This window comes from Leuciscus leuciscus, assembly GCF_965113295.1.
Source record: "Leuciscus leuciscus genome assembly, chromosome: 2".
NCBI lineage: Eukaryota > Metazoa > Chordata > Actinopteri > Cypriniformes > Leuciscidae > Leuciscus > Leuciscus leuciscus.
Window position 1 is genome coordinate 45,564,939 of NC_138726.1, and position 10,457 is coordinate 45,575,395.

At 36.8% G+C, this 10,457-nt stretch overlaps 2 protein-coding genes across 6 annotated transcripts; one reads left to right on the forward strand and one right to left on the reverse strand.

The window, feature by feature from the left end:
- Positions 1 to 25: 25 nt before the first annotated feature.
- On the reverse strand, positions 26 to 5,553 carry tinf2 (TERF1 (TRF1)-interacting nuclear factor 2). Of its 5 annotated transcripts, XM_082154593.1 has the most exons (11): positions 5,144 to 5,553; positions 4,458 to 4,675; positions 4,128 to 4,226; positions 3,857 to 3,952; positions 3,225 to 3,335; positions 2,498 to 2,618; positions 1,556 to 2,369; positions 1,399 to 1,454; positions 1,230 to 1,312; positions 878 to 946; positions 291 to 421 (listed from the first exon to the last, which is right to left on the reverse strand). In XM_082154593.1, exons 1-10 carry the CDS (start codon positions 5,151 to 5,153, stop codon positions 896 to 898), a joined length of 1,659 nt encoding a protein of 552 aa, XP_082010719.1. In that variant the 5' UTR covers positions 5,154 to 5,553; the 3' UTR covers positions 291 to 421; positions 878 to 895. The 5 variants fall into 5 exon arrangements, with proteins under 5 accessions (XP_082010718.1, XP_082010717.1, XP_082010716.1 ...); XM_082154592.1 differs by having other exon boundaries at positions 26 to 946; XM_082154591.1 differs by lacking the exon at positions 878 to 946 and having other exon boundaries at positions 26 to 421; positions 4,458 to 4,660; positions 5,144 to 5,454.
- A 721-nt stretch (positions 5,554 to 6,274) lies between these two features.
- On the forward strand, positions 6,275 to 8,516 carry cideb (cell death inducing DFFA like effector b). The gene is made up of 5 exons (XM_082155109.1): positions 6,275 to 6,426; positions 7,330 to 7,444; positions 7,539 to 7,688; positions 7,936 to 8,129; positions 8,279 to 8,516. Exons 1-5 carry the CDS (start codon positions 6,398 to 6,400, stop codon positions 8,418 to 8,420), a joined length of 630 nt encoding a protein of 209 aa, XP_082011235.1. The 5' UTR covers positions 6,275 to 6,397; the 3' UTR covers positions 8,421 to 8,516.
- Positions 8,517 to 10,457: the final 1,941 nt, after the last annotated feature.

Consider the following 10,457-nt stretch of genomic DNA (forward strand, 5'->3'; position numbering starts at 1 on the left):
TCCTTCAAAGAGTACAAAACAGATCTAGTACTAAACAAAATTCTTTATTTTAATATATTCATAACATCATCATCCTACTGTACATGATACCAACAGATACATACATTAACAATAAAATGTTATAATTATAAATGTGCAAACTTCCTTAAAAAAAAAAAAAAAAAAAGCAGGTATGCTTCCTTGGTTACAAACATACAACACAGTAATGACCTTCTGTCTCTTGATAAAATATAAGATTTGTACGATCTGTAACAATAAAAACTGCAGCATCTAAGTCTTTAAGCAAGAATGATGTCCCCATGCAACTGCATCAGTGTCTGCTTCCAGGAGACAAAGGGGGACAAAACACAGGATTCCAGAACTCCCGGAGAGTGGGCACATATGTACCATTCTTTGTTTTGAAATACTGCTGATTGAATACCTGACAGGAAATTTACAGGAAAAAAGGTGAGAAGTCACAAAAAACATAAATCAGATTGAAACAACCACAGTTCACACACAAATTACACCAAGCCCTAGACCCAAAGGTTTTGGAAATAAGTCTTCTTAAAAGGCCTTTTTGGTTGAAGATCATTTACATAATGTTCAGGAATTTTCTGCAAATGACATTCAAACAGAACACTATATAGGGCCACATACACACTGCCAAGTTTTGAAGATGAAAACCACTTTTACATCATTTTGTGGTGTCTGTGAACTTGCCATAGTCCCCAATGTCCCAGTAACTGAAAACGTAATTTGTCTGGCAACTGTTTAAAAACCATTGTCATGTGTTGTATGCAAATAAAGTTGCAACTTGGAAACATCTCTCAGTATTGTTTCTCAGGGCTTGTGGGAGCAACTAAGGAGTAGAGACAGATTTAAGAGAGACACATACTTCCTTCTCTGTGATTTGCTAACACCACTCCTGGAGAAGAGACACACATTGCAGACTCGCTTTCAGAGTCTAAAAGAGAGTGAAGTCACTGCATTAACTAATTGCTCAGTATGGTCTTGAACAACACTACATGGATTTAATTGCGATAACCAAACTCTTTTTGTGTACAGAACACAAAAAAAAGAACTCGGAAGAGTGACAACTGTATTTAACTGCAGTGTGTACGTGGCCACAGGAACCATAGAGAAGCTCTGGAAATTGAATTAAATTACTGAACCTTCACTCTACTCACTGTTTCTACATAACATAAAACGTAATTGGTGGTTTGAGTCACGTAGGTGGAGTTACAAACCTTTCTCTTCACATTGCCTGTTGTGTCATCATCAGAATCATCTATAATGTCATCTGATGACTTCACTGAGGGAGATGGTGTTTCTTCAACAGACGGAAAAACAAAAGTTAGACCTCTGGCGTACAAAAACCTAAATGAAACGCATGAAATTAATCAAATTGGTAGTCACCTGGAATACCGATTGGAAGACGCACAAGTGGAACACATGGAGAGTATGCAGAAGTTCTTAAAAAACAAGCAAATTTAGACAAGAATGAATCAGACACAACATACATAATTAACTACAATAAATAATAAAATTATAATTTTAATAAATAAATTCTTACAACTTTTTGACTGAATAAGTCAGGTGTTTTTCAGGCGTTGAACTCAACTCAATAAATTTCCTTTTCCGCAGCTCAGAGACACTGTTTCCCCCTCTGTCTTTTAAAGTAACCTGGCTTGGAGACCTTTTAATTTCCTGCTCATCAGACGGATGATTCAGGCGGACAGGAAGATTGGCATTGCTGATGTTTAATCTGGGAAGGACAACTCTTAGTTGACGCGTCACGCAGGAAATGCGGAGTGCTTCTTCCTGTGACTCGATGGCCTTTGAGTTTCTATTAGCGGAATATTTCCTGGTAACATCAACCCCTTCTTCATTTCCGTTCTTGACTTCAGTCTTTTTGGGTCTGTTTGCACTCACATTACTCCCCTCCATATCTTCTTTGCTGCCCTCTTCCTCCTCCTCTTCTACTTCACTGCCAGATGACTGACTGATCACTGTGACCAACATATTCCCGACAAAACAGTCCTCTTCTGGATCCTTCTCCAAAATCTGTTTTTTAGAACATGATCTTAGTTTGCTCCTGGTATTTCTGGGTATCTCTGAAGATGATTCGACTTCTTGTCCTAAACTGGATGCTTCTCTCTCATTGTTTTTTGGGAGATCGTCATTGGAAATGGACCCAATCACAGGTGTGACCTGTAACTGGGCTTCATTTGCTGTTCTGCGAGTAACTCTGGCTGTTGGCGGGGCCAGATTTGAGACTCTGTTGGATGTGGGAGTGGATTCGGATCGTACAGTCTGTAGCACTCTACCCGAAAGAGGGAGGGAAAGAGAAGTCAGGATCAAGTCACCAGTGGATGACAGAAGAGATGCTGAAACAAAGAAAAAAAAAATTACAATAAAAATATTGGGAGGCAAAAAAAGTAGACAGAGTACATGTATATTTAATCTTGTACTTCTTGATATGCAATTACTTTATTATTTCAGCTCCCAGACATACTTGCGCCGAGGTGTCCGAGGCATCTTTCATGCTGCAGCAGAGTCCTGATGAGCTGGGGCTGCGAGGCAGAGCGCGCACACTCCTCCAGAACAGCAGGGGCACCACTGAGCCACGAGACTGTCTGAAACAGACAGCACAGTGAGCAGAAACAAAATACTGGCCATGACCCAAATGGCACCATCAGCACTTGCAGTTAGCGTTTGACCAAGCTTAAGGGACCTAGTCAGCAAGTGCGAACTTGAATATTTATCAGTCAATTCACTTCTTTACTTTGGGAAATTATTATAAGCAAATGCAGTGTAAAGGACCATACTTACAACTCACACTTGAATATCTTTTTTATTAAACATCAACTAAGTAACACATAAAGCATTACAAAATGTAACAAAAAAAAATCCTCACATATAACATTTGTGATAACATATTTAGGTAGTGCAAGAAAGTATTTCCTCCTTTCCAAATATTCTAGACAATTTTATAATTCCTCTCTGAAACAACATTAAAGGCTTAGAATGCACAATTTTCAAGAAAAGTCGAGAAAAGATTTTTCTTTTCTTTATTATATATGCCATGATGTTAGCACTAAAGGTTATTTTCATGACATGAACAGGGTAGTTTAAAATACAGTAACAAACAATTAACTCTTACAGCACTGTAAGAAAAAAAAATCCGATTGTCTAAAAATGAAAAATAAGGTTATTGTCCTGAACTATATAGTGGATTATACCTGAGCAAGATCTGGAACAGGTAATAGCTTGTCCACTCGGATTATAAACTCCCACATTAGCTTCTCTAGACTGGCTGCATAGTTTCCTCCATAGTGAAGATGGAATTCCTCCTGGAGTCAAAGACAAAACATCAGCGTGCATAAATCAGAGGAAGCATTAACTCAAGATTTTCAGGCATTTAAACATTTTCTAAAACATTGATGGATTATTTAAAACTACCTTCTGTCATCAACAGAACAAAATAGAAGATATTTGGGATAAAATAAATAAAATAAAGTTTTAAAGTGCTTATGCTTTTTTGGATATTAACTTTTACGTAGTGTGTAATAGCTGTTTGTGAATGTAAAAGGCTCCCAAAATAAATAACTGCTTCTTGAACTAATTAAATTCTTGATCGAACCGTTTTAAACATTGTGAGAAAAGAGGTGATGCTGTAATGTATAATATGACAAAATAAAAATGTTTTTTGACTTTGGATGCATGTAAACCTGTTGTAGGAGACCTCCATAACAAAATTAGGAGCCTTTAAAATAGCATAATTGGGGTACTTTAAAGCACACTCATCAAAATATATCCGGTGGGAGATGTGAGTGAGGTTTTGTGGAGCTTTTTTTTTTTTTTTTTGCTTTACCTTGAAGAATTGTTTTCTGGCTGCTGCGTTCTTTAGGAGAGAGTGCACCAGTGTTTTGAAGTTGTCCTTAGCTTCCTCCACCTTTTGATCCTTCCTCTGAGGATAAAAGAATGCACGTCACTTACTGATGCATCGAACCATTGTGAAACAACATGCAAGAACAATTATTTAAACTTCTAAAGAAGCTAGATTAGACAGAGTAAAACTAGAAAAACAAGATGAGACAAACAAGCAAGGAAAAAGACAGCACCAATGTCTGGGCCAAACTCACCCTTCCATTGGGAATGGAGGAAGCTTCCAGCTTGCACAGCTCCTCGAGAACATGCTGAGCATCAGGAGTGTCGGATCGACGAAGCTCCTCTAAGATCATCTCCAGATTAACAAGGTAAGAAAAATGTCCTTATTATTTGCAAACTAAAAAAATCGTAGAAAACAAGCTTTAAATATAGGACCAAAAGCTACTTCACCGAACCACACTTAGCTTAAACAGTAATAGACATTATGTTAGATAGATATATGATATTATATAAAAAAGGATCAGCTGTTGGTTTACTTTTTTTGTTTTTGTTTCAAGTGGGACAGTACTTTTAAGTAATCTTACCAGTGCCCGCAAACCCATTGTCAGCCTGGCCCGATGTCTGTAATGGAGCAACCCAGGTACAGTCTCACAGAGTGTTGTTACGATCTCCTCCAGTTTACCATAATACACTACATCTCTCTTCAGCATCACCTTCCACATGGCTGCGGACATTAGCCGCAGTGGTGGAGCTAAAAGCTGCAGAGCTGACAGGGGTAGAGGTGTATCTGTTGAAAAAAGACCTGAAACAATTATAACAAGCAAACCATACTAAATCTTACATTTATAAAGTTATATATAGCTTAGTTTTATTTATATATATATATATATGTGTGTGTATGTGTACTGTGTGTGTGTGTGTGTGTGTGTGTCTTAAATTGTTCAATTCACACCTGTCTATATAATGTGTATATAGTCTTTAAAGATATTATAAAGATAATATTTAGACTAAAATGACATTAAAATAAATTAGTCTTAAAAAGTACAGTATGTCAATGCTTAAAATGTAAGCTACCAACACAGACATTTTATGATTAAATTACAGCTATGACATGCTCATCTAACGTTATATATTTTGACACATTAGCTGGAACTAAATGTGAATATGACATTTCTTGCATCTAATAACAGCAAATGCACGAAAATTAAACATAAAATCCAATTAATCTTTTTTTATTAGTAGATTATTACGAGCTACAATGCAGACCCACCTTCATCCATCGAGTTGATCGCTGTTGTCGTCGTTGTCCTGTCGGTCCTGAAAACAAACAACTCGGATATTTTTCAAATAGCTAACGTTAATTTGATTTCTAAAAAAAAAAAAAAAAAAAAAAATCCTTTATATACGTTAGCATAAACAGTCATCTACAATATTCAGAGGGTAAAAGTTGGACAACACTGTGTGATAACGGTAAGGCTTTTTTGTCGTATGATGATCTATATTTACATGATTCATACGGAAATAACGCTGGTCGCAGCAAGAATCCACTTCACGCGCCAAAGTGACGAAATACTGTTTCCGGTGTGAACTACGCCAAGATGAGAGCTGTTCAACAACAACAACAAAACACAATAGCCACAAATGTTTGTAGGCAGCCTTTTTGTTATTGGAATGATATTACAATTCTTTACAATATGCAATGCTTTATTTTATTTTTAATCAAAGTTATGCCCATGTTTCTTTGCTTTTTTTTTCCCAGTAAGACGTGTAGTTCCGTCTGTTGTTTTGGCTATCAAAATAAAAGTCTTCCCAGGCCAAGTATTGTGGATATTAAAATAGATCATGCTCCCACCACAATGTTAGCAGCACTAGTTTATTCACTGACTTTAATTAAATGCATTAACATCCACAGAATAACAAAAAATAGATATTTGCTATAAAAACCGATTTGGTCATGTAAAAACCTCAGGTTTCAAAAGAGCAGATTTTAAAGGGGTGATATAATGCCCTTTTCATAAGATGTAAAATAAGTCTTTGATGTCCCCAGAGTGTGTATATGAAGTTTTAGCTCAAAATACCCCATGGATATTTTTAAATAGCATGTTAAAATTGGTGTTGTGAGGTAGCATTTATTCACAACTGCATTTATTTACAGTATATGGATAAGTTGTTGGTTTCAAAATAACTTTAATGAATTTGTAACAGATACATGTGGGGAAATCATTTCAAAGTTTCAAGCACACAGTCAACAACACTCCCCCCAGTCTCCCCATACTTACATCATGCACACCTTGGCTCCTAAACAGTACAATCAAGAGACCTTGCCCAATGACACATGCTATCAGACTAAATCATCCTGCAAAGTCAAAGTCCACTTGGCTAGAATCACAGTACACATTATTCTCAAAAAGATATTCATCACCAGCTGTGACTCAGTATGACCAGTTTACTTCAAACAGAGAGGCAGAAGGGACTGTAAACAACCGAAATTGAGCGAATAGACAGAGGACCTCGTCCACAGAGCATGATGGAAACAACGTCCTCCCTGTTCAGGTAAGTTTATTGTTATTTGTTGACAATAAATTCTGTTATTTATATCTTTAAAAGTATATGCTTTAAAAAGCTGCCAAATGTACATATATAGGCCAAAGTATTTGACCAAAGGTGATAGTAAATAGATAAAAAAATACATATATTTAAATTTTTTTGTTTAAAAAGTTATATCATTGTTTGTCTGTAAGTCTTGAAACATTGGACTTTAACTGTTGGTTTCACAGCGCATTTGTTTTATTCCATTAACAGCTCTTTAGATAAGAGAGAGTCTGATTACGGCCATGTGTCTGTGCTTGTCCCACTTTTAAAGGAGACATTGATTATTAAAAGGAAAAAAATCTTATTAAAAATCTTATTTTTACACATCCTCATGTTGTTCCAAACCTCTGTGGCTTTTTGGTTGCTCTTCTCCATGTTCTAAAGAATGCGGACTGTAGTTCTAAAGGTTTCAAACTTAAGAAAGGACACAAAAACACACACACACACACACACAAAAATAGGCAAGACATTGGATAGCTTTGTGATATAAACAGACCGAAGTCTTAAGTCTTAAAATGATATTTTAGTTATAATCTTCCCGTTCAAGTGAGCTGTTATCAGATCAGTGAGTCAGTTGAACTTGAGAACCAGATCATAATGATTTAGACAGGAGATGATTCAATGATCAAGTAAAAAGAACAAACTGTTCACAAATCAGGCATCACTAATTCTCTCATTAAAAATGCCAAGAACAGCTAAGGAGGATGTCCAGATTGTCAGTGAATATCAAATTAATTCCATTCTGTTTCTCACACAAAGCTATCGTATATGGCTTCAGAAGGCTTGAAGTACATCAGTCATATGAACTAGTGCAGATTTGTTTTAATGTTTTCGAAAGTAGTCTCCAATCTCTCTTTCTTTCAGGTCAGTGTCTCGGCGGGTTTGGTCGCCCCCTCAGCGTCCGTTCAGAGTGTGTTCCTGGAACAGAGAGGTCAAAAAAGGAATCACTGCAGGAACCATAGAGGAGCTCCAAGAAAAGGTATGAAAAGAAAAACCCAATTTTAGTTAAACTGAAAGTTTTTACATATTTGATCATGCTGTGGGACATTTTTATGCTGTGATTCTTACCTCAGGCAGCTCAGGCTCTCTTGGTATCGTCTGAGGTGACTTTGGTGTGTGAGGAAGATGGGACAGAGGTTGACTCCGATGAGTTCCTCATAGCCCTGCCGGACAACACCGTTTTCATGGCCCTGAACCCTGGAGAGATCTGGAAACCTCATCCTGTATGTATGTGTGTTTATGTCAAGCAGAAACCATTTTTTGATTTCATCTGGAATTATTAGTTGCTTTAAGGTGTTTCACTTTATCAATATTAGAAAGGTGGTAATATGCATCACATTTATTCTTATCAGTATCACACTTCAAATCAAGAAGCAAAATATTAATGACGTTCTTAAGATTCATTCACTTATTAGTATATTATTTGTATTGTTCGGTGCCTTATCTTTTCACTAACTTCCTCCCTCCTAGTTACTTCAAAGGGGTAGCAACAAACCAGGTGATAATAAGCCACGGACAGGAAAAGACATCGCTCAGATCACCTTTGACCTTTACCGTACGCACCCCAAAGATGTATTCGGCTCACTGAATGTGAAAGCCACATTCCAAGGGCTCTACTCTGTCAGTGCAGATTTTCAATGCTTGGGACCAAAAAAAGTCCTGAGGTAAGCAGGGTTCCCCTCTTAATACAGCAATATAGATTACAGATGGAAACTCTAAGCATTTTAAGAGTTTGTTTTACTAGTTATTTGGACAAAATAATCTTTATCAATTAAGTCAATGAATTGTATTCAACCCATTTGTTGTGTCTCAGGGAGGCGCTCAGAGTCATGTCCAGTCTCCTCAATGCTGCTGGACACTTGCTGATCTCATCGGCTGCTGTAATTCGCCGCATTATCCAAGGGGCGGATCTTCTTCAAGCCCAACGTACCCAGCCTATCGAGTACTGGGAATAACTGGAGAAATCTATATTTTAAGACTTGAATCCGATATCACAAAGAATGTAACTGAGGGAGAGACATTGAGGTGTTTCCTATAGATTTCTATGGTAACATTAAAGGAACACTCCACCGTTTTTTGAAATAGGGCTTATTCACCTTCTTTCCTACATTTAGATAGGTGGGCAAATGCATTTTTGTCTCAGTGCATGCATTGTTTTAGTTTGACAGGGTCGGCGCTAGCTTAGCTTAGCACAATGAATGGAATCCTTTGTTGCCAGCTAGCATGTCCTGAGTAAAAGTGATATAAAAAAATTTAAAAACCCACCTAATTACTTCTTGTGGCCTGCGTATTCACAACAAGTACAAATAGCGATGCAGATTAACACTAGGCGATTTCCTAGGCAGATATTGACTTATATATTAAGGACTATATTAGGGGGAAGCACAGGCGAAGCACTGCTACTTGGGCGTGATATCTCTGCACCCAAGTAGCAGTGCTTCACCTGTGCTTCCCCCTAATATAGTCCCAAGTCAATATCTGCATAGGAAATCGTCTAGTGTTAATCTGCATCGCTATTTGTACTTGTTGTGAATACGCAGGCCACAAGAAGTAATTAGGTGGGTTTTTTAAATTTTTTATATCACTTTTACTCAGGACATGCTAGCTGGCAACAAAGGATTCCATTCATTATGCTAAGCTAAGCTAGCGCCGACCCTGTCAAACTAAAACAATGCATGCACTGAGACAAAAATGCATTTGCCCACCTATCTAAATGTAGGAAAGAAGGTGAATAAGCCCTATTTCAAAAAACGGTGGAGTGTTCCTTTAAGGTTCAATTTAACATTAATGCATTAGGTAATATGGATGAACAACAATTTTACAACATTTATTAATCTACTTAAATGTTCTTTTCTATACTAGGGTTCAAAAGTTTGGGGTTGGTAATATTTTTTTAATGTTTTTGATAGGAAATCTCTTATGCTTACCAAGACTGGATTTATTTGATCAAAACACACTAAAACATTAATATTTTGAAATATGATTACAATTTAAAGTAACTGTTTTTATTTGAATACATTTTAAAATGTAACATTCATTTGACATGAATCTTCAGCGTCACATGATCCTTCAGAAATCATTCTACCGTATTTTCCGGACTATAAGTCGCACTTTTTTTCATAGTTTGGCTGGTCCTGCGACTTATAGTCAGGTGCGACTTATATATCAAAATTAATTCAGACTGAGATGAACCAAGAGAAAACATTACCGTCTACAGCCGCGAGGGGGCTCTCTAGTTGGCGGAGTTGTTCAGAAGCGACACGGATGATGAAGAAAATGATGAGGAATGAGATCGCGGGAGCTTGGTGAACTTGTTTACTGGTAACTTGCTTGTTGGACTCGCTGGCTTATGTTAATTTAGCTTATTCAGCCTCCCAGATATTTGTTCTTTATGCTATTGTGTAGCTGAATAACGTGTGCAGTGCGTGTTGCGGTGCATATGCTGTGCAGGAGCAGCACGCGCTAAAGTGCTTTCACATAAGCTGCGTTTGCAGTGCGTAACTGACCCACGGCTGTAACCCCAAACACATTGTATTTCAAATCCAGAAGTTATCAGCAAATTTTATTTTAAAAAAAGAAAAAGTTTTTTGTCAGCATTGCGATTCTCTTTATACGTATACTCTTTAATAGACGTATTCACGTTTAAACACAATTTAAACAAACTATTATTCAATGCATTACTTCTATATAATTATATATTAAGTTGCTCAAGCAAGTGGTAAAATATTTAACCATGCACTTATATTAAAATCGCATACATTTTAAATTAAAACTTAAAATTGACAAAAACAGCAGACTCATACCCTTTCTTTTGCATAATTTAAATCTTTATACAATAAATCTTGCATGTCACAAATAACTTGTTTTTCCACCTCCACGAATGAGACGAGTGTTGTTCATTATGTCGCCTTGTTGAAGTAAATTGTAGTTTTCCTTGATTTACCAACGCTTTAAGTAAAAAGATGACTGTGAAAAATAGTAGGCTAGTATTT